This window comes from Pleurodeles waltl, chromosome 2_2 (assembly GCF_031143425.1).
Source record: "Pleurodeles waltl isolate 20211129_DDA chromosome 2_2, aPleWal1.hap1.20221129, whole genome shotgun sequence".
In the NCBI taxonomy this organism is placed as follows: Eukaryota; Metazoa; Chordata; class Amphibia; order Caudata; family Salamandridae; genus Pleurodeles; species Pleurodeles waltl.
In genome coordinates, this window is record NC_090439.1 from 204,639,132 (window position 1) to 204,663,425 (window position 24,294).

At 44.8% G+C, this 24,294-nt stretch overlaps 1 protein-coding gene across 1 annotated transcript in view; it reads left to right on the plus strand.

Annotated features, from left to right (window-relative positions):
• CLPTM1L (CLPTM1 like) overlaps positions 1–24,294 on the plus strand; it is a 1,089,711-nt gene that overhangs the window by 163,791 nt on the left and 901,626 nt on the right. Inside the window, exons 6-7 of the mRNA XM_069219638.1 lie at positions 5,256–5,373; positions 21,290–21,384. Coding sequence (XP_069075739.1) covers positions 5,256–5,373; positions 21,290–21,384 — 213 coding nt within the window. The remainder of the gene's footprint in view (positions 1–5,255; positions 5,374–21,289; positions 21,385–24,294) is intronic.

Below are 24,294 nucleotides of genomic sequence, written 5' to 3' on the forward strand. Positions count from 1 at the left end.
ATTAGTCAACAGGCTGATAACAGAGATTTTGGCGAAATCTGTCCTACTATATATAATATGATTTGGGGAAGACATGCCAATGCAGCTTTTTTGAGAACAGTGGAGCCTAGTTATTTAAAAAAAGTTAAGTTCAAGACTGTCTGGGCTGCATTTAAGGTGTGGACCAAAGTTTAAAAAAAAATTGGAATTGGCCGGATTAATTTTTACACCCCAATTTTGAATTCTTCAGTACTTCCTGACATTTTTAAGGATGAATACTGTGCCAGGTGGGCTCAGCTTGGTGTTCGGTGTATTGGTGATTTTTATGGGAATACCCACCTTAAATCTTTTGAAGAATTGACAAGGGAATTTGCATTGGACACTAAGGATTTTTTTAAATATTTGCAAATCAGACATTTTTGGGGGGTAAATTTTAGATCAGCAGCTGGGCAAGTGGGGGATAGAATCCCAGTTATGGAGGTTCTTCATAACTCCACTAGATGGCGGGTCTGCTTGCTTTATCCGCTCTTCTTGAATTTAATGCTAGATGACTTGAGCAAACAGGCGGAGAGGTGGGCTCGGAATATTGGAGATTCTGAAGTGTCAGTACGTACCTCTTTAGATATGGCACAGCGTTTTATATTATCCGCTGGGCCACAAACCCAACATTATAAGACTATTTTTCATCTATACTATACCCCCGCTAAGCTATCTAATTGGGGTAGTTTAAGGGGGGTGGTGTGTCCCAGATGTAAGAGTGTATCGGCCGACCTGGTACATATGTTCTTTAATTGCAGTAGGCTACATGAATTTTTTACTGATATGGCTAACTTTTTAACTAGGCTAATTCATCAGGAGGTGGAAATTACGCCGCAACTAGTATTATTGGGAATTGATGGAGTGGTGCACCTAGAATACTCACAGAGGTTCTTGTTTTTAGCCATGTCTGTGGCCCGCTGCTGTATTGCATCTGACTGGTTGGAGTCGACTCCACCAACTTTTAACCATTGGCTGGCTCGGATGTGCTCAATGTTTTATCTAGAGATGGGTTCTTATGCGTGCAAGGGCCGCACGCGTAGGCGGATGGGTGAAGCTATCTGGGCCCCGTTTGCAGTGGCTAGGTAATAATTGAATCATGTTTGTAGGGGATGTATTTAATTAATCATGCTCAATCTTTGCACTTTATTGTAGTTTAAGGTCTTGAATAGGTTATTCACATGTCCCCTTTCAGTGGTCTTGTTGTCTGCTGTAGATCTATGAAATGAATTTATGTAATGATGTGTATTTATACTATGTATTTATTGTATTTTTTCAGCCTTCTTTTTGTTTTGGTGCTTGTACACTGTGCATCTTCAATAAAAATAAAAAATTTTAAAAAAGTGCAGTGGTAAATGGCTGTGAAATAACGTGGACGTTATTTCACTCAGGCTGCAGTGGCAGGCCTGTGTAAGAATTGTCAGAGCTCCCTATGGGTGGCAAAAGAAATGCTGCAGCCCATAGGGATCTCCTGGAACCCCAATACCCTGGGTACCTCAGTACCATATACTAGGGAATTATAAGGGTGTTCCAGTATGCCAATGTGAATTGGTGAAATTGGTCACTAGCCTGTTAGTGACAATTTAGAAAGCAGAGAGAGCATAACCACTGAGGTTCTGATTAGCAGAGCCTCAGTGAGACAGTTAGTCATCACACAGGGAACACATACAGGGCACACTTATGAGCACTGGGGCCGTAGCTGGCAGGGTCCCAGTGACACATACACTAAAACAACGTATATACAGTGAAATATGGGGGTAACATGCCAGGCAAGATAGTACTTTCCTACAGTAGTGCAGCGTGTAATAGTGCCCCTGTACTCACAAAGTTCGGGGAAATGGCCCTGAACTAGGTGGGGTCACCTTTGCTAGTGCAAGGGTGCCCTCACACTTAATAACTTTGCACCTAACCTTCAGCAAGTGAAGGTTAAAAATATAGGTGACTTATAAGTTACTTAAGTGCAGTGAAAATGGCTGTGAAATAACATGTGCGTTATTTCACTCAGGCTGCAGGGCAGTCCTGTGTAAGCTCCCTATGGGTGGCAAAGGAAACGCTGCAGCCCTTATGGATCTCCTGGAACCCCAAAGTCCCTGGGTACCTAGGTACCATATACTAGGGACTTATAAGGGGGATCCATTATGCCAATTGAAATTGGTAAATTAAGTCACTAGCCTACAGTGACAAATTTCAAAGCAGAGAGAGCATAAGCACTGAGGTTCTGGTTAGCAGAGCCTCAGTGACACAGTCACTACACAGGCATACATATTAGGCCACACACTATGAGCACTGGGGTCCTGGCAAGCAGGATCTCAGTGAGACAGGCAAAACACACTGACATATAGGTGTTTATCTGTGAGCACTGGGGTCCTGACTAGCAGGATCCCAGTGACACAGTAAAAACACACTGACACACAGACACACAGACACTCACAAACAGGCCAAAAGTGGGGGTAACCATGCTAGAAAGAGGCTACTTTCCTACAATGGTGGATTGGGGTTTGGCTGAAGCAGCCAGGCGGGAGAGGGTTAAGTGACAGGGAAATCCTCTCAGTTTGAAGTCCGAGATAAGTCCACAATTTACAGCCCTGTTTTCAGAAAAGCGTGCATGTAGTGAAAACACAAACACTCTGGGGAAATGCTCTTTCAGATGTTAAAAAAAAAAAAGTCCCTGAGCCAGTAGCTAGGGTGGGACAAGTGAAAGCGTACAAGAAATGGTGTCCACTCCATGGGAGGTACTAACAAGGAAAAAGGAGAGACAAATAGGGAAAACAACCACTTAAAAGCAAAGGGTTTTTAAAGGACACTGACAAATGAAAACAGGGGGTGCGTTGTGAGCCCATAAAATATAACACAACATGTCTCGAAGAGGCAGGTCTTTAGGAGGCTGGCCTGGCTTATAGTGGGTACCTTGTTGTACTTAAACCTTGTGCCAGGTCCATTTATCCCTTATTAGTAGAATAGAGGTGTTTCTAGCAGCTTAGGCTGTTAGAGGTAGGTATGGCAAAGCAGCTTAGGCTGAACTAGGAGACCTGCAAAGCTCCTACCATACCACTTATATCATATAGCACAATATCATAAGAAAACAATACTCAGAGTTACTAAAAATAAAGGTACTTTATTTTAGTGACAATATGCCAAAAGTATCTGAGGATTCTCACTTAGGAGGTACGTAAAATACACAAATTATATGTACACAAACCCAAAACTAGTAAGTAACAGTAAGAAAAGTAGTGCAAACAATGTAGAATCACAATAGGATGCAATAGGTAGACATAGGCCTAGGGGCAACACAAACCATATACTCCAAAAGTGGAATGCGAATAACGAATGGACCCCAGGCCTATGGGAGATAGTAGAGGGTCGCTGGGACTGTGAGAAAACAGTAAGGGTGTCCAAAATACCCCACCCCAAGACCCTGAGAAGCAGGAGTAAAGTTACCCTACTACCCCAGAAAGACAGAATAGTTGTGATAAGGGATTCTGCAAGAACCACAAGCACCCGCAAAACACTGAAGACGGATTCCTGGACCTGAGGACCTGTAAAGGAAGGGGACCCAGTCCAAGAGTCACGAAAGTGTCCAGGGGGTGGCAGGAGCCCACTAAACCCTGGATGAAGGTGCAAAAAGGCTGCCTCTGGGTGGAAGAAGCCAAAGATTCTGCAACAACGAAAAGGGCTAGGAACTTCTCCTCTGGATGGAAGATGTCCCACGGCGTGCTGGAGGTTGCAGAAGTGTTTCCAGGCAGAAATACAGCAAACAAGCCTTGCTTAGCTGGTAGAGTCGTGGTTAAGGATTTTGGGTGCTGCTGGGGACCAGGAAGGACCAGGATGTCGCCCCTTGGAGGAGGAGACAGAGGGGGTGCTCAGCAACTCAGAGAGCCCCAAAGAAGCAGGCAGCACCCCCAGAAGTACCAGAACAGGCACTTAGAAGACCTGAGGACAGCGGTCGACTCGGAGTCACAAAGGAGGGTCCCAGGATGTCGGATTTGAACTCAGCGAGTTGGGCAATGCAGGACGGAGTGCTGGGGACCTAGGCTAGGCTGTGCACAAAGGAATCCTTGGAAAAGTGCACAGAAGCCGGAGCAGATCACGCAGTACACAGGATTACTGTCTGGCGTGGGGAGGGAAGGACTTACCTCCATCAAATTTGGACAGAAGGGCCACTGGACTGTGGGAGACACTTGGACCCAGCTCCTGTGTTCCAGGGACCACGTTCGTCAGGATGAGAGGGGACCCAGAGGACCGGTGATGCAGAAGTTTGGTGCCTGCGTTGGCAGGGGGAAGATTCCGTCGACCCACAAGAGATTTCTTCTTGGCTTCCAGTGCAGGGTGAAGGCAGACAGCCCTCAGAGCATGCACCACCAGGAAACAGTCGAGAAAGCCGGCAAGATGAGGCACTACAATGTTGCTGGTAGGCGTCCTGGAGCAGTCAGCGGTCGATCCTTGGCAGAAGTCGAAGAGGGACGTGCAGAGGAACTCTGGTGAGCTCTTGCATTCGTTATCTGAGGAATAGCCCAGAGGAGAGACTCTAAATAGCCAGAAAAGGAGGTTTGGCTACTAAGAAAGGAGGCTTGGCTACTGAAAGAGGTAAGCACCTATCAGGAGGGGTCTCTGATGTCACCTGCTGGCACTGGCCACTCAGAGCAGTCCATTGTGTCCCAACACCTCTGAATCCAAGATGGCAGAGGTCTGGGACACACTGGAGGAGCTCTGGGCACCTCCCCTGGGAGGTACTGGTCAGGGGAGTGGCCACTCCCCTTTCCTTTGTCCAGTTTCGTGCCAGAGCAGGGCTGGGGGATCCCTGAACTGGTGTAGACTGGCTTATGCAGAGATGGGCACCATCTGTGCCCATCAAAGCATTTCCAGAGGCTGGGGGAGGCTACTCTTCCCCAGCCCTTCACACCTACTTCCAAAGGGAGAGGGTGTAACACCCTCTCTCTGTGGAAATCCTTTGTTCTGCCTTCCTGGGCCAGGGCTGCCTGGACCCCAGGAGGGCAGAACCCTGTCTGAGGGTTTGGCAGCAGCAGCAGCTGCAGTGGAGACCCCGGAAAGTCAGTTTATAACACCTTGAAAGGTTGCCTACACATACATCTGTACAGGTTAGCATATATATTATGTAGTTGTGTGTGTGTGTGTGTATATAGAGATTTATTTGTGTGTATTTATATATATATAGAATACTCTAACTCAAATTTTCATTTTTCTGATAATGTAGCATTATACATCTGTCATTTATATTTCAGATGATAAACCGTTCAACAACTGAGCTACCTCTCACACTTTCATATGATAAAATATCTCTTGGAAAGCTTCGCTTTTGGATCCATATGCAAGACTCTGTGTACTCCCTGCAGCAGTTTGGTAAGAACTGATATGAAAAGTTGTGACCAGGCAAAATAATACATTATGTTTCTAGACAGGCAATGGGGTAGGTGAATATTACAGTGTTTTACAAGTGCCTATTTCCCACAGTGAATAAAAAATGATGTGAAAGTGTCTTCTACACACATCCCTTGTGTCTCACTGCATGTTGGGTAACTTATCAGCAACGTGCTTGCTGTTGTCTTGATACCTGCACTGTCTTTAATGAAGCTTCTAAAAGACAAATATTACATATATGCATCTGAAAGAGACTTCTACCCGCAAATTTGATAATGATAAAAGCAATCACTGTAAATCAATGGAAGTGGATTAACGTATTGATCTTATAAACTTTAAAATCAGAAAAGACAAAAGCTTATACTCTGAGTGGGATAATAGCTGATTGAATAGTGTCTCTAATGTAGCAAGTTGGTGTAGAATTAGATGGAAACATCATGAGTTCTAATCATGAAAATGTACATGGTCCACCTGAAGGGTTTGTTGGAATGTAAGTGAAAATCAGGTTTCCACACGAAAAACAGACCGCTAACTGGCAATGTTGCTTAATGAGACTGGCAGCAGTCATCAGATGCTAATAAACCATGAGTTAGTTCCAGTGGAAGAATGTAATCAAACAAGCTGACACAACATCCATGGTACTCTGTATTATTCCCATGTAGGACTTGAACCGGAGGAGCAAGTAGCGCAAAATGGATCCATGGGTTTTGTACTTTAATCAATCAGGTTCAGGTTGGGGGTGGGGTCCCTCCCCCGAACATACACCCTTACGCCCGAAAGGAGACCACACAGCACACTCAAGGTCAGTGGCAAGTCGTAGTAGGATCTGCAAAAGAAAAAAATATGACTTTTCTTGCAAATAACATTTGTCATCTGAAGTGTGCTCTCTTTTTTCCTTTCCTTGTTTTATAATCAGCAGGATGTTATTGAGGCCCTTTGCTATAATTTCTGCAGGTTCTGGAGGGCCATTTGGGGGTTCAACCCACACATTAGCACTGAGGTTTTTATCTGCTGCACCACAGCTTCCTTTTCCTTGCACTGTCAGAAGGGCTGAGGCAGACCCCTTCCTTACCAAACCTCCATTCACTACAGTTATGACAAGTTGGGCAATTCTGTCTTCAATCTGTATGAATAATTCAGATTCTCTACTCAGAACAACGTTGATTTCTCCTTGGTAATCTGCAGCAATCACTCCCCTTAAAACCTGATCAATTTGCCATATCTGTCCTGGTAACTTTCCTCTCCCCAACTGATTTTTGACTGTGGGACAGATATCTGTTGTGTGTGCTGACAAATAGGACATTGCAAAATCACAGTTTTTATCAAATCTAGGGGAATGTGCATATTTCTAACCTCCGCCCACCTGTAAGTGGCTTTTTCTCCCAGATGTCCACATTTCTGGTGCGCCCACTTAGCCATCCCCACCAAGTCAGAATTCTGGGTTGACATTTCTGCCTTTGCACTTTTGTCTTTAACATCTGCAAAGGAATTGAACCAGCTTTCTAATGAGTCAATAGGACAATGAGCATCTGACTTTACTCTGCTCTAACATTTCCACAATTTCCTGCCACAACTCTGCTCCATATCTCCTTTGAATGAATGAACCAGTTATGTGCAAGCCATGTGGACAGCCAAACGGCTAATCCATTGGCAGTGAACCAAGAATCATTGTAAAAATGACACGTCTCAAGCAGCTCTTGCTTTAAAGTCTGACACACATTGTACAACTCTGCATATTGGTTACCTTTTCCTTCTCCTTTGTAGACAACAACTTTTCAGTAACTGGATTGTATAACACTGCATATTGTCCCTGAACAGTTACATGTAAATCAATGTTTCCCTCTTGCACTGCGCATAAATCTGAAGTCTATTGAATTATTTAATTTGCCAAATCAAAAGCACACAGCTGCTCCTCACTCCATTCAAACTCATGTTTTTTCCTAGTTACTTTGTACCAAAACGTTAAGATTTTACTCAGATGAGGGCTATGCTGTTTCCAAAAATCAAACAATCTCATGAAACTCTGTGTCTCTTGCTTAGTGCAAAAAGTAAGAAACTCCAAAATCTTTTGTTTTACTTGTAACAACATCTGTCTATGTTCTGGATTCCACTGAATTCTCAGAAACTGCACATTTTGTGACAGTACCTATGTCTTGTCTGAATTAATTATACACATCCTACTCTGCAAAAGTGGTCTGAATATACCGATAACATCGTCAACCTCTTGCTCAGTGTAATATTTGAAAGAATGCACTTCAATTCCTGCCAAAAACTGTGGGCTGTTCTGCGCACGGAGATCTACGCTCTGCTCATGAGGCTCACACTGGCCCCCACCTTTTTTAACCTCCTCATTACTGGAATGAGAGAAGTCAGATTCTCCTGTAACAGCTTTGTAAATTTCAGCTTTATCTTGCAATAATTTGTTCTGGCTCATTTGCTCACGTAAATTGTTATTTTCAAGTTCTACCTGTTTAAATCTCTCATGTATTTTTCTGTAAGCAGACAAAAGTATCCAAACCCTTCTGTCAAGAACAAAAGGGACATCATTTCTTTCAAAAAGCACCTTTTCTAAATATGAAAACACTTTAGTTTTATCCAAGCACTCATCCCAAAACTTAGAAAGTCCTGATAAACAAGAAAACATGTTTGTCACAGCACCATAAGGCAGTTTAACTTCACATGCATTTTCAAACATGGTCTGCGGTGCTTCCTTTAATTCTTTAAAGAACAAAAAAATACACTTTTAAATCGTGCACTTCCAATCTCCAATTCCACTCCCAGACTGATGACTCTACGCCAAAATGTTTTGCTTTCACTCATGACCAAGCTGACAAAAATCTCTGGAATGCACTTCTTAGTTTAAAGAAGACATTTATTATTACTTCACCACAAGGCTCCTGAGAGATGCGATTAGTAGGTTGTAGGCACCCGTTTAAAAATAGTAACAGAAATGAAAGGAAAATATATCAAAGTGATTCTCAACTGTAATGTACACATCAAATATATGTGATTATATTATAGCATAACTGCCAAGCAAAGAATAAAGTCAAAATTCATCACCATAGGGCCCATCTCTGCTCTTCATCTTTCTCATGCCAGCAAGTTGATGACCCCTGTTCAACTGCGAGAAAGAGTTTTTCCACCCTCACAGGAGGTCAGGCAGTTGATGTCCACTCCTGACTTAAGTCTCAGAAAATTCCCCTCGCTGATGCCCAGGAACACCTTTTATAGAATATTCAGAACATGCTGGCTACTATAGGTCAGAGTTGGAAGAAACAAGGTCGAAAGTTGGCCAAGTTTTCAAGGCTCTCTCTCCCAAGGCCGAGTTATTCCCTGCACTAAAGAAAAATACAAATATGCGCTTCCTTGTCATGCTACCGTGTTCGGTAAGAGAAAATATGAAAAACACAGGCTTAGTTTACCATGTGGAAAAACACAGCTCAACTGCAATGTCTAACGTCACGATAAAGCCAGTAGGCAGTGAAACTAAATACAGAATGTAATGTCTAATGCCACGTTAAAGTCAATAGGCAGCTAAAATGAATACAAAATGTAATGTGCTACTGGTGAACATTGAACAACTGATATGCACAGTGGTGAAACACAGTCAGTGGTCAAACATAGTTATTTTCACTACAGGATCCCAGTGAAATAGGCAAAACACACTGACAAACAGGCAGAAGTTGGGGGTAACATGCCAAGAAAGATGGTACTTTCCTGCAGCAAGTTTCAGCCAGTGCACAGGTGTTTATTACGCATTTCAGAAACACATCTACATATGTTCATGTTTGTGTTGATTTCTGTACATTTACAGCCTTGATAAAGTCATGTTGTGACGAAACTTGTGTTTGCTGTCAAGTATGAACCAACGTTATTGAAGAATGATATTGAAAACATGAATGGAATTGGAAATGTATAAATAAATGAACACTTGTCAACGCAAAACGGATCTGTTTGATATACATTTGTACTCTGGACTCTTATCAACTGTATTGTGTGCGTTGGTTGGAAAATATAAAAGTATTGTGTATTAAAGAATACCCGTGGGGGGCATGGTATCACCCATACGGCACCACAGACAGAACTTTCGGACCTACACCTATCTGCCTTGAATACTCAGGGACACTTACGGGAGGTGCATGTTCTCGCCATTGGCATTGCCATTGTCCGCCTTTTAAAAAAAAAAAAATATATATATATACATATATATATATATATATATATGTATGTATATATATATATATATATATATATATATATATATATATATATATATATATATATATATATTTTTTTTTTTCTTTTCTTTTTTAGCACTCTTCTCCCAGTCGCTAGGGTTGTCTCCTAAAAAGCCAGCAGTGTTTAAACATTGTTGGACATGACTCAGTTAGATGTCTGTGACTGACCCACAACTGGTTTGTCTGTCATGCAAGGAGCAGGACAGCAACTCCAGGAACTGTCCTGACTCTCACACTATGAATCTAAAGGCGATTTGGGACACTAAGCTCCTGGTGCCTGACATCAGAAGACTCCGCACAGCTCAAGGTTCTGGTGTTGTGGAAGGTCCTGCATGCTCTTGGAGTCGTTCCGTCAGTCATTGTTGTAGTCGAAGTTGTTGTGCCACAAACACAAGAAGTCTGGGAAGTCCACATGGTCTTATAATTCACCACACCGGTCCAAGTCATCAGAAGAGGCATGGGAATGATGCCACAAATTGACGACCTGCTCCCGCACTCCTGCCTTGCCTCCATGAATTTCCTGGACCCGGAGCAACCACCTCCCAGCTCAAGGAGTTTTATGAGGCCATGCATCTTATATTCAGGTGTGAGGACCCCTCTGGACCACAGTTTGGCTCCCCTATGGGTCTGGGAGGTGGACATCCACTAGCAGGTTCACCCTTGGCACTGGTCTGGCCCGCTGGATTAATTCCCTGATCTGGACCGACTCCGGTCACAAATCCATGACCTTTCGCCAGGGTTTGATGGTGATAAATCCATAGTCATTCCTGACTCGGACACGGAGCTGGACCAGCACCAACCAGACCCCATCTTCTGTCTGATTCTGAAACCGTGCCTACTTTCCTTTTCAGGAACTATTGTGATTTTGTCTGGGGTGGGTCGGAGGATCCATGTGGTTGCCATGACCCCCATGAAGACCCTTTGGCCCAATTTGTTGATGATTGCTTTGAGGAGCTGACGGATGCTGGTAGCCTTTATACCTCACTAGCTCTTGGCCTGGTCTCTCCAGGGCAATTGCTTCATTGGTAGCGCTACACCGCAATGCTTGGCTAAGGTCATCTGGCTTTTCTGGGATGTCCAGGCATCACTAATCGACATGCCCTGAGACGGCACTTGCCCTTTTGCACTTCAAGGAGAATAATTTCACTACCTGGTTGTTGGGGCTCATCATGGCTCCACGTCAGCCATACTCTTCCTTTAGATTCTTCTGTGGTTATGGTAGAGGCTATCAGGTGCGTCCTTTCCAGTAAAGCCACCACGGCCAGCAGGCTTCCCAGCCATTTCGTAGTCGTGGACGTGACTCCCACAAGTCCAGTGGGAACCAAGACCAGAGATCAGCACAGTCTGCCATCCACCCATAGCCCCCCGCAACTCCAGCCTCAAAACCCCTTTAGTATGCCCTTGCAACAGCACAGGCACACTGTTGTAGGAAAGATGAGGCACCACGTATCCCAGTGGCAAGCAGTAAGTTCAGACAAGTAGGGGTTCCAAATTGCCCTGCAGGGTTATGCCCTCCCACTCCTAATGGGCCCTGTCTATGCCACTGTTCCCAGATCGGCTGATGATATACCACCTCTCCTTGTCTCACTGGTAAGTGCAGGCTCTTTTGGCCAAAGGAGCCATCGAGGGGGTGCTGGCGTCCGAAGTAGATTGCGGTTGTTATGATCTCTACTTGATGACTGGCTGCTGAAGACTGCCTCGCCCCAGGCAGTTGTCACCCACCTCAAGAATACGTCCGATCATCAGCATGTCGCTATGAACCACAGCGAATGCAGAAGTCACCCCTGACTTCTTCTCAGACTCTTCCTTTCATTGGAGCCATTTGGGATATGGTGCAAATCTGTGTTTACCTTCCAGAGGGAAGAGTCCAGGACATTCAGCTATGATCTCAGTGTTTTAACCTCAGTCCTTTATTTTAGTGAGACTGACTCTGAAGCTGTTGGGGCTGATGGCCTCCTGCTGATAAAGTGTGCTCAATGGCATATGCAGGCTCAGCGGTGGGATCTGAAGTCCCAGTGGGCACAGCACCAGGGTAATCTCTGTGACCTAGATCAGATTTCGAAGGGAACTGCAAAAGATTTGTAGCAGTGACTAATGGGCCATGATTGGATCAGCGGCAGACCCCTCTTCTTTCACAACCCAGAGCTGACAGCGGTGACTTATGCATTGCTTCTAGGCTGGGGTGGCAATGTAGGAGAAGTGGAGATCAGCAGCCTCTCATCTCTGACGGAGACTCCACTTGATATCATCCTTCTGAAGCTTAGGGTGATTCACTTGGCATTCAAAGCTTTCCTACCTTTCATCAAAGTGAAGCTCTTCCAGGTGTTTAAGGACAACACTACTGCAATGATGTACTGCAACAAGCAGGAAGAAGTGGAGAAGCGGACCCTGCACCAGCAGAGTCTTAGCCTCTGGACATGGCTGAAATGTCAAGACATTTTCCTGGTTGTGCAGCACCTGGTGGGATCCCTGAACATCAGGGCGAACAATCTTATCTTTTAGTGCCTCACGGACCATGAATGGCATCTGCATACAGAGGTGGCTCTAAGTCTCTTTCAGGACTGGGAAGGACCTTGTCTAGATCTATTTTCCAGTGCCAGGAATGTACAATGTTAGCAGTTCTGCTTGCTGAAATTTCCAAAGCAGATGCCGTTCGACTAGACTGAAATAAGGGACTCCTACATGCCTTCGCCCTGATACCTATCCTTCCCAGAGTATTAAAAAACATCAGAACCAACCAGGCCTACGTCATCCCGGTAGCTCTGGATTGAACGAGGAGGGTATGGTATCCAGAACTTCTGAGGATGAGCCCCTATCCACCAATCAGGCTGCCTTTTTAGGAGGATCTACTGTTGCAGCAACAGGGCATGGTTCTGAACCCAAGCCTGCACATGCTCCACCTTCATGCATGGAGATTGAGCATCGACAATTGAGTGTTTGCCCCTCCTGAGGTATGTCACATCATCTTGGCACCCAGATGTACATCAACAAAAAATATGCCTACCGGTGGCACATGTTTTTGGCTTGATGCACTGAGAAACATGTTGACCCACTTTCGGTACCTCTTTTCTAAATGTTGTTTGTTTTGCCCTTAACCTGCCAAGGATTTGCTCTGGGCACAGTTAGTGTCTTTCACCCATCGTTGCATTCTTGTGGTTGCTGTACCAACATTCCCTGTTTGTCATATGGTGTGACATGTTTTTTTGAAAGATCTTAAGCATATGTTTCCACTTCAAAACTTTTATTATGCCCCAATGAGAATAACTTGATTTTAACCTTTTTGTTGTGTTCTTCCTTTGAATCCATTGTAGATAAAAATCCTTTTTGCATAGTCACCCCACACTTTTTTGCCCAAAGTGCTAATGGTTATGACTCTGTAAGCGCACTGGAGCCTGCTAACCACACTCCTGTGCCAGTAGTCTCACCCTGAAAATCAAGTATGTGAATTTGTATCCCCAGCTGGCAAGGACTCTAGCCCCCTTATAAGTCCCTGGTAAATGGTACTGAGGGCATGAGAGGTGAAAGGGGCACCAGGGCCTGAAGCAGTGTCTGCTGGATTTCTTTTGAGTCGTGTCTTTTACTTCTCGTTCATGTTGCTGCTCTGAAATGCTTAACCCATGTTCCTCTAGTAATGCCTGACTGCTCTGTGCCACACGGCCAGGACGAAGCGCTGGTTTAATTAGTGTGAATCCAAAGGACCCAGTGCGGGGTACTATGAGAGTATTGCATGGTGAAGCCTGACCAGCTGCACTGCATACTACTCCACTTTCCTACATCCGTGCATAGCTGTTACCTTAGTCTTTTGATAATCAAGACAGTCGTCTTGGTGGCCATCACATCGGCCAGGAGAATCAGTGAATTGCAGACTCTGTTCAGCCTCCATACACTTGCTTTTTCCCAGACAAACTGGTTCTCTGAACATGTGCCTCTTTTCTGACAAAGATTGTGACACTTTCCATATCGGCCAGGCCATCACACACTGCAAATTCCTTTGCTCTGCCTCTCCCCTCCAAGGAGGAAGTGAGACTCCACCATCTGAACCCTAAAAGGGTACTGTCATTCTAGATCATTCACACACAAAAACACTGGCTGGATGCGCAACTCTTTGAAGCATTCACCGGAACGAAGAAGGGGAAAGCAGTACAGAAACTGACCATCTCCAGATGGATTGTACTCTGCATGAAGATCTGTTATGTTTTAACCAAGAAAAAAAACCCTGAGGCATTGGGGGCTGAGTCTACCTGGGCCAAAGCTGCATCTACTGCATTTGCTTGTGGAGTTTCTGTGCCGGATATATGTCAGGCTGCTATGTGACATCCTTGCACATGTTCGCCTAACACTACTGCCTTGACAGTCAGGTCCATTGTGACTGATGGGTTCTACAGGAGTTTTTGGTCTAAGACAGTTTGCAGAGACATCTTTGGGGAGGTATTGCTTTGGTATCTATTCTAAAGTAAGGAATCTGTGGCTAGAAGTCACTAAAATATACCTTCCTACAGTAACACCTTATATAGTTGCAGATTCCTTACCGACCCTCCCATACTCCCCTCCTCTGCAACCTGGGCTTTTCCACCTAAAAGGTCCTTGTAGGCTTTTAGAGTCTGACCACAGGGTGATGTCATCAATGTGGGTGGTGCCTCTATAGGCTTCATGCATGTTGCATCTGGTGCAGATTATGCCACCTAGCAGTATGCAGGGGTACTGTTCAAGATTTTCCTGATCCAGTCTAGCATCTAGGAAATATTCTAAGGTAAGGAATCTGTGGCAAGATAGTCTCTTTCAAATACTGTTTTACCATAGGTAAGTAACTTGTTCTTCCTGTTAAGGATTGTATTGCATGTAATTTCACTTCTCTTGTGCTTCATGGCTCTGATGTGGTGCAGCTGTGTAGCAACCTATCTCATAATGTGGTAGGTGATCTAAATATTTTAGTGTGACTGGTAGCTAGGGTGATCCTGTTATCTAGATTTAGGTCACTGTGCTTTTGGTCGGTTGTTGGGCATCAATAAGTGATTGCTAGAATAAATTACCTTTGCAATGTTATTTTATTGTGGTATTTGGTCAGAAGGGTTACTTTATAGGTACGGACCATGTTGAAAATGTTTGGTGTCCTGCATGAGAAGTGGAATGCAAAGCTGCAGTCAGGTAGGCGTGCTTATGCTTGGAATGCAGTGAAGCGGGTAAGCGACAGATGGGTCTACCATCCTTGATTAACTTTTGGTTCTTTAAAGGCAAAAAGCCCTAAATCATCTGAAGCTCATATTTTCCTAATAGTGATCAAATGTGTTCGTTGGTCAGTGTGATTCTGCATCATTAGTTTAACTAGCCAGTTATTTCCTTCATGAATTTTCTTCTCTGCTGGGAGGAAGTTTCATAAATGAGCAGCTTAAATGGAGAAGTAACTTGCAACTGTGGGCTCTTTTAGGTACAGTATGATGGCCAGCTGAGGTGCAGTAGGACGCAGAGTGTTCTGTGAATCTTTGAAACATATCTAGGCTGTACAGTTGGACCTTAACTTAGATGTCAGATGCAGATTTTTTTCAAGGCACAGTGTCTGATTCTTGGGAGCCTGTGAAGTTCTTGGTCCTCTTCAGGGATGCATTCCCATGAGCAGAAGTGTAGGAGCTGTATTGTTGTCACATTTTGTATCCTTTGCAATTTTCCAGTTAAAAAGAAAGTGGACCCCAGTTAAAAAAAACATTTGTGCAGTAACAATAAGCATCCTGGAATTTCTGTAAATAAGATAGGTGAAGGACAGTACATCGAAGAGTTCCTGTGATGTACAGAAAGTGCTTCTGGTGACTTGTTTCTCTTGAGGAATCTGGCAGTGGTTTAAGTACATTACCACTTCTATAGTTCTGACTTGATTTAAGTTTGACAGTGGGTTGTTTAATTAGTTGGATCAAGTGGTGTAGGAAGGTAGCCTCTTTCTAGCCTGGTTACCCCCACTTTTGGCCTGTTTGTGAGTATATGTCAGGGTGTTTTTACTGTCTCACTGGGATTCTGCTAGCCAGGACCCCAGTGCTCATAGTGGAAACCCTATTTGTCAGTGTGTTTGATATGTGTCACTTGGACCCTGCCAGTCAGGACCCCAGTGCTCATAGTTTGTGGCCTATATGTGTTCCCTTTGTGGTGCCTAACTGTATCACTGAGGCTCTGCTAACCAGAACCTCAGTGTTTATGCTCTCTCTCCTTTTAAAATTGTCACTGCAGGCTAGTGACCATTTTTACCAATTCTCATTGGCACACTGGAACACCCTTATTCCCTAGTATATGGTACCTAGGTATCCAGGGTATTGGGGTTCCAGGAGATCCCTATGGGCTGCAGCATTTCTTTTGCCACCCATAGGGAGCTTAGACCAATATTATACAGGACTGCCACTGCAGCCTGAGTGAAATAACGTCCACGTTATTTCACAGCCATTTTCCACTGCACTTAAGTAACTTATAAGTCACCTATATGTCTAACCCTCACTTGGTGAAGGTTAGCTGCAAAGGTACTAAGTGTGAGGGCACCCTGGCACTAGTTAAGGTGCCCCCACATTGTTCAGGGCAATTTCCCCGAACTTTGTGGGTGCGCGGACACCATTACACATGTGCACTACATATAGGTCAATACCTATATGTAGCTTCACAGTGGTAACTCCGAATATGGCCATGTAACATGTCTAAGATCATGGAATTGTCCCCCCATGCCAAATCTGGTATTGGGGTGCCAATCCCATGCATCCATGGGGCTCCAGCATGGACCCCGGGTACTGCCAAACTAGCTCTCTTGGGTTTCTCTGCAGCTACTGCTGCTGCCAACCCTCAGACAGGTTTCGGCCCTCATGGGGTCTGGGCAGCCCAGTCCCAGGAAGGCAGAACAAAGGATTTCCTCCCTTTGGAAATAGGTGTTAAGGGCTGGGAAGGAGTAGCCTCCCTCAGCCTCTGGAAATGATTTGAAGGGCACAGATGGTGCCCTCCTTGCATAAGCCAGTCTACACCGGTTGAGGGATCCCCCAGCCCCTGCTCTGGTGCGAAACTGGACAAAGGAAAGGGGAGTGACCACTCGCCGGTCCATCACCATCCCAGGCGTGGTGCCCAGAGCTCCTCCACTGTGTCCCAGACCTCTGCCATCTTGAATGCAGAGGTGTGAGGGCACAATGGAGGCCTCTGAGGGCCCAGTGCCAGCAGGTGACGTCAGGGACCCCTCCAGATAGGTGCTTACCTGGTTAGGTGGCCAATTGTCCTCTGAGGGCTATTTAGGGTCTCTCCTGTGTGTTTCTCGTCAGATAACGAATGCAAGAGCTCACCAGAGTTCCTCCGCATCTCTCTCTTCGACTTCTGCCAAGGATCGACCGCTGACTGCTCCAGGACGCCTGCAAAACCGCAACAAAGTAGCAAGACTACCAGCAACATTGTAGCACCTAATCCTGCTGGCTTTCTCGTCTGTTTCCTGGTGGTGCATGCCTTCACCGGAAGCCAAGAAAAAATCTCCTGTGGGTCGACGGAATCTTCCCCCTGCTAACACAGGCACCAAACTTCTGCATCACCAGTCCTCTGGGTCCCCTCTGATCTTGATATGCGTGGTCCCTGGAACACAGGAGCTGGATCCAAGTGACCCCCACAGTCCAGTGGTCCTTCTGTCCAAATTTGGTGGAGGTAAGTCCTTGCCTTCCCACGCCAGACAGTAATCCTGTGCACTGCGTGATCTGCAGCTGCAAGGGCTTCTGTGCACTTTTGCAATGATTCCTTTGTGCACAGCACAGCCCAGGTCCCCAGCACTCCATCCTGCATTTTCTTGTGTTGAGACAACGGCCATGCTCAGATTTCTTGAACGCCTGTTCAAGTGCTTCTGCAGGTGCTGCCTGCTTCTGCGTGGGCTCTCTCTGTTGCTGAGCGCCCCCTCTGTCTCCTCCTCCAAGGGGCGACCTCCTGGTTCTTCCTGGGTCCGGGCAGCATCCATTATCTTCACCCATGACTCTTGCAGCTAGCAAGGCTTGTGTGGGGTCTTTCTGCGTGGAAACAACTCTGCATCATCCAACACGCCGTCGGACATCTTCTGACCAAAGGAGAAGTTCCTAGCACCTTCCGTTGTTGCAGAATCTTCAGCTTCTTCCACCTGGAGGCAGCCCTTTTGCACTTTCATCCGGGGTTTAGTGGGCTCCTGCCCCCACTGGACACTTGCGTGACTCTTGGACTTAGTCCCCTTCCTTTGCAGGTCCTCAGGTCCAGGAATCCATCTCTAGTGTTTTGCAGTCAGTTGTTGCCTTTGCAGAATCCCCTATCTCGACTTTACTGTCTTTCTGGGGCAGTAGGGTAACTTTACTCCTACTTTTCAGGGTCTTTGGGTGGGGTATCTTGGACACCCTCAGTGTTTTCTTACACTCCCAGCGACCCTCTACACACTACACTAGGCCTTGGGTCCATTCACGGTTCACATTCCACTTTTGGAGTATATGGTTTGTTTTGCCCCTAGGCCTATTGTCTCTTATTGCATTCTGTTGTGTTCTGCAGAGTTTGCACTATTTTTCTAACTGTTTATTTACCTGATTTTGGTTTGTGTGTATATTTTGTGTGTTTTACCTACCTCATAAGGGAGTATATCCTCTGAGATACTTGTGGCATATTGTCACTAAAATAAAGTACCTTTATTTTTAGTAACTCTAAGTATTGTGTTTCTTATGATATAGTGCTATATGATATAAGTGGTATATTAGGAGCTTTGCATGTCTCCTAGTTCAGCCTAAGCTGCTCTGCTATAGCTACCTCTATCAGCCTAAACTGCTAGAACACTACTAATGTACTAATAAGGGATAACTGGACCTGGCACAAGGTGTAAGTACCATCAGGTACCCACTATAAGCCAGGCCAGCCTCCTACAAGTGGTTGTTGGTTGATAGTTTTTTTCTGTTGTCTACAAGTTAGGATCTTTGTTTTAGAAGCGCTGAATTTCAGCTGTTTTCCCAGCATCCATTTACCAACAGCACAGAAAAAGTGAGAGATTGTGAGCAGGACTAGACAGACTTGATTTGAGAAAATCAAAAAAGAGATGGGACTATAGAGGTAAAACTAGAGAAGGACTCTGGAAGAGGAAATAAAACTAGAGCAAGAGGCGATATGAAGACGAAGGATGGAAACAGAGGGTTGGCCATTGGCAGCTAGAAAGGACCATGGTGTGGAGGTGAAACCCAGAGGTGCTGGGCAATGGTATATACATGCCAGAAAGGAGAGTACACAGGAGGTTGTGGAAGCAGAGCGGACAAACTCTTGTAACCAGCTGCCTGCTGTAGAGAGGTGCTGTGTCCCCAAAGCAACCCCCCCCCCCCCTTCACCACCCCACGCCATGGCTCTGGCACCAAACAGGGACCTCAGGCAAGGTTTGGGAATGGTGGGCAGCTCAAGGGAATATACTGCTATAGAGATTAGGTCACTAGGTAAATTGGGAGAAGGGCAAAATTGGGGCAAGAAATACTGTCTTATGATGGTCACAGCATCAGAGGTGTTGGTATAGGGCCAACACCTCTGCTCACAAGTTTTGGTGACGAACTAAGCTGGTGTTCACAAAGTACAGTGATGATGTCGGAGGCTATCTTACCGTAAGTTCTGTTTCATTCCCTTCTATTGTGGTCAGTTCTGGGAGAAAATCTCCTGAAGGGTGGTCATTTGGTCTGAAGACGGCAGCACACCAGTGCCATTAGCTAAAGGGAGAAAATACCTGAATTTGATGACTTTGAAACCTTGAAGAGAAACAGAGTGCACACATAATTAATAACAGAGGTTATTAAAACCTGTGAAGTGTGTTTTTTGACACCAAGAGTGACCTATTATAGACTTTATAAATGAGTAGAAACTACTCATTCTGGCATCACAAGTCTGGCTGATAAAGGTATCTTAATAAATTTAGCTCCTTCTTGTTTTCCAGTTTTAACATAGTCTGGGTGTCCTCAGCTGTAAGCAGCATGTGAATTGAAAGGACTTGAGGGTGGGGAAGGACATTAAAGTACCGGTTAAACAGGAGTGGTAAAATGATTGCACCTTGAGGTACACCGCAGTTGGCTGTGAAAGGAGCGGATTTGAATGGGATCAGGAAGACCGGTCTGCACCTACTGTGAAGGTAGGAGGAGATCAAGTCTACAACTCTTCCTAGTTGGCAGATTTCTCTTGTCTCAGTAGAAGGATCTGGAGGTGGATATTGTCAAAGGCAGTTGTAGCACAGTTACTCATTTTCTCTTTACTGTCAGTCATGTCATGCCAGATAGACACCAAGAATAACTCCGTGACTGCCTTGCCAGAATCCTTTTCTGATTTCAGAGAGTAGGTTATCCACTTATTTTGAAGTGAGTTGACCTGAGTGAAGGCAGCTTTTGCAGTCGAGTATGATATCAAAAGGACAGTTTTAGATCAGGCTGTAGCTGCCTACATTTGATGAACTAAGTAGCCTTAATTTATTGATGATATGGATGGGATCCTAAGGGTGGAGGTGCAGGTGTCTGAAGGCAGTGTTTTGTTGAGTATGTTTCTTTCTGTAAAGGCAGCCGATTTGGCAAATAGGATGTCGTTACGTGTTTGTGGTTGGAAGCTTTTTGGTGTATTTTTGCTTGCCTTGACAAGTTGATTGAAATCTGAATCAGAAGGTTGCCTGAAGGAGTCTAAATACAGTTTTCTGTCTGGACCATTTCTCTTATTGACCCTTGTTGTAGTTGACTAATTGTGGGTTGTCCTTCTCTAGATTCTTGAGGCAGGGTTTCAGAATCTTTGGTTTGTGAGCAAATTTGTTTCAGATGGTTTTTGTTGAGCCATATGGCCCTCTTGTCATGATTAGAACATGTGGACTATTTCTGATGTATCAGTTTATCAAAACCGTTCGTGAACAGTTCCATTGATGCCATTTTTATGTCTGAAGAGGTCATGATGAGAGTTGATTCAAGTACAGAGAAATTGTGTATCTGCCATTATCTGTAAGCGCTTTTATTCATTATGGCTGCTGCAGTATTTGTCAAACAAGTGTGGTTCACAATCAAAGAAATCAGGTGGTAGTTTCTTCAGATCGTAGAATGATTTCTTGTTACAGTGATGTCATGGTGGAGCTGTGTTTGCATCTAACGTGTGTCTAGCTGAATGTCTTGGTACAGTGCCATGGTTAGAAAAGTTGAGGGCCAATGGGTTTGCCTTAAGGGATCTTATTTCAGCAGTCGGCCCATATGTTCTAGTCTCACATGAGACCTAGATTATTTGTTTTCTGAGCCATTATCTGGCTAGGTTTAGTGAAGCCAGGTGCCTGGGATGAACAAGATGTCAGGAGTTAAGTCTGAGATCAAGGCACAGAAGTTGACGCAGTTCTTGTTTATTGAGTGTACATTGATCAGTCGATGAGAGATAATGCTCTGGGGGTATTTTGTGTCAAGGAAGGCTTAAAGGTTCGTTTGAGGCACAGGTGGAAGTCTCGTCATCTGGCTTAGGAGATGGAGGTAGGCATTCAGGTGGTTGGGGTGGAAGCAAAACAGGTGTGTTAAGACTGGTTGTTTAAGGGAGCCGGTCAAAAGTTATTTGACTGTATGAAAGGAAATGATTACCATGCACCCACCGTTCATGCCATACATTGTATTTTTTAGATTTGAGCAACTGATGATCTTTTATGTTTTATTTTGTTTGCTCACAGTCACTCTTTCTTTTAGGCTTTTCCGAAAAAGATGCTGATGAAGTGAAAGGGATTTTTGTTGATACAAACTTGTATTTTCTGGCATTAACGTTCTTCGTGGCAACATTCCATGTAAGTTAACATATCATTCTTCACCACTTGTAACGACGAAAGGCTGTGATTGCATGCCCTAAAGGCTTTACTGTGTGACATTTTGTTTCCTTCAAATGTTTTGTGACCTTAGTATGCTGTTTTCCGACAAGAGGCACACAATACAAAGTTGTTAATCGCAGCACATTCGCCATGGCCTAATTTTGAATGCATAACAAATCCTTCTTGTTGACTAGATATGAAAAGTTTGAAGTTAAACTGTAGTCACAGATCTTCAAGCACATCTGCTCAGTTTTAGACATGACTGCCTTAGGGTGGTTCCCCTCAACTCTTTGCCTACTTCCTACACTGTTGTGCCCTTGGTTTTGCTGGCTTTAGGACTCTGTCTACTTAACCACTGCTAACCAGTGCTAAAGTTCTTGTGCTTTCTCCTTAAACCATGATAACAGTGTCTCTTCCCCAAATGGCATATTTAATTTACTTTTACATCCCTGGTAAAATGGTACTACATGTACCCAGGGCCTGTAAATTAAATGTTACTATTGGGCCTGCAGCACTGATTGTGCCACTCACTTAAGTAGCCCTCAAACCCTGTCTAAGGCCTGGTGTTGTAGAGCCTGTGTGTGCAGTTTCATACTGCCTTGTCGTCCTGGCAAAATAATCCTTTTGCCAGACCCAAAACGTCCCTTTTCTTACATATAAGACACCCCTAAGGTTGTCCTTCGACCCAGAGGGCAGGATGCAGTGTATGTAACAGACAAGACTTGTTTTGTTAAGTTTTACATGTGCAGATAGTGAAAAACTCCCAAATTCGTTTTTCACTACCCCAAGGCTTATCTCTCCCACAGGATAATATTGGGATTACCTTTGTTACATCTTGTAATTCACAATCTTTTTGAGTTTGTCGTCTCTGGAATCACAATTTAAAATCGTAACTTATGGTGAAGTCGGATTTTAAATTGTAATTCTGAAAATGTCACTTTTAGAAAGTTGACATTTTCTGACGTTAGTTGTTTGGTGCCTGCTGCCTGTCTTTGATCACTTGTCTGGAGTGGGAGACAGTTGGCCTTTGTGTATTCCCTCTAGACAGCCACACACAGTGGGAGGTTAGGTGTGACTTGATGGGCCATCCTGGGTGGATGGGAGAAAGGAGCTGGCCTCAGCCTCAATCACATCTGAATGGGCTTTGTCCTGTTCCCGCACAAAGGGCTTCCTAACCCCCTGTAGCGAGACTTCCAACCACCCTGCTTCTGCACCTGGCCTCTGCCATCTGTGAGTCTGCCCCACCTAGTGGTGCAGCCCCAGTCCTGAACCCTTGAAGGTGGGCCTAAGATGTTTGGTCCAGCTGAACCAACTCATCCTCTGCTACAGGAGCAGAATTGAAGCATTGCCGCTGTTGCTTGGAACAGAACTGGTGCATTACCTTTGGAACTGCCACTACAATTCTTTTCCTGGCGCAAGGTCCACACATCCCCATCAACTGCAGCCTCTATGACGACACCGAAACTCTGCATCACAGCCCCTTCACTTATCGGAACTAACTCACTGCAGGTCTTCACAACACAAGCCCCAGGGTCTGGATCCTCAACATCGACCCAGTAGGTACTCGGACCCTAACTCTGCCGCATCTTGGAACTGATGCATCGCCTCTGTTGTGTGGAGGAGATCAACGCATCACCTCTACTGCTTGGGTCGGAACTGGAGCAGCGCTACGCAACCTGGATTTTTTAATTTTTTTGGTTAAGAGCTATGAGGGGTTGCTTAAGGCAGATCGGGTTCAATAACTGTCGGACCAGTTCTGCAGATCATGTACCAGCTTCTCACCGGACCTTAAAAAGAGCTTACTGGCATTTTGTAGACCAGCACAACTCTGGTCTTCCCAGTGTGGATCCCTTACTGCATCGTTCTTGGAGTTTAAAGTGGAGCATTTTATGAAACCCTACCTGCATGAGGTTGAGCCCCCTTATGCTGGGAAATTGTGTATTAAATTTTGCTTATGCATTTTATCCATTCCCTGCTTTACGGATGTATGGGAGTGCGTCAACTCTGTTTCAACCAGAACTTGTCCTTTTTGCCCCGTAGAGGAGGAGGTGGCTGAACATATACTATTCTGCTCATTATGTCCTGGGTATATGATGAAGTGGATACTGCCATTGTCCCGCAGCCTGGGGCTCAGGAACTACAAGATTGCATTTAGAATACTTAGAAGTAATACTATGAGGTTTATTGCATTCGCTGTCTTTAGGTGCTTGCTGTGTATGTGGAGGTTAAGGGGAAAAAGGGTGCTCACCAGATGAATTTAATTAATTTCCTTTTTTTTATGTACATGTTGGTCTGTTGTATTGAATTGTTTGTTTTATGTTATTTTATGGCCATCGGGCAGAAATAAAAATGTTGAACTGTATAAGAACATTTTATTGATTTTAATGCAAACAGAACCATGAGTTGCTTTAACATAGATATATGGAAACCACACAAACTTGATCCCTTCCAGATCACCATCACCCCCCCTTGTCCATACCCGAGGTGTCAAATGGGTGTCCTCTTGTGGATCTACCCATTCATATAATGGTAAGTCCACCATTTGGCCTATAGTTTAATGTATTTGCCAGGGCATCCCCTTGCTGTGTAAATGGTTTCCTCCATTTCCGTGCACCAGTCCAAGCCATTTGTCCACATCCTTGTTGGAGGTGCAGAGGGGGAGTTCCAGTAATTGGCTCTATCTCTATTCGCCAGAAGTGTGCCTAGGCCCACCAGGATTCTGTCCCCTCAGGGGCCTCCTCCTATGTCGTCTAGGATGCCCATTTCACTTTGAGGGGGCGCGTACAGTCAAATGAGTGCTATAACAGGGTTTAGTAAATCTGAGAGTCATTCTTCCAAGGGGTTGTACTCTAGCACTTCCACCAGGTCATCTTTGTAGGTCTAGAGTGC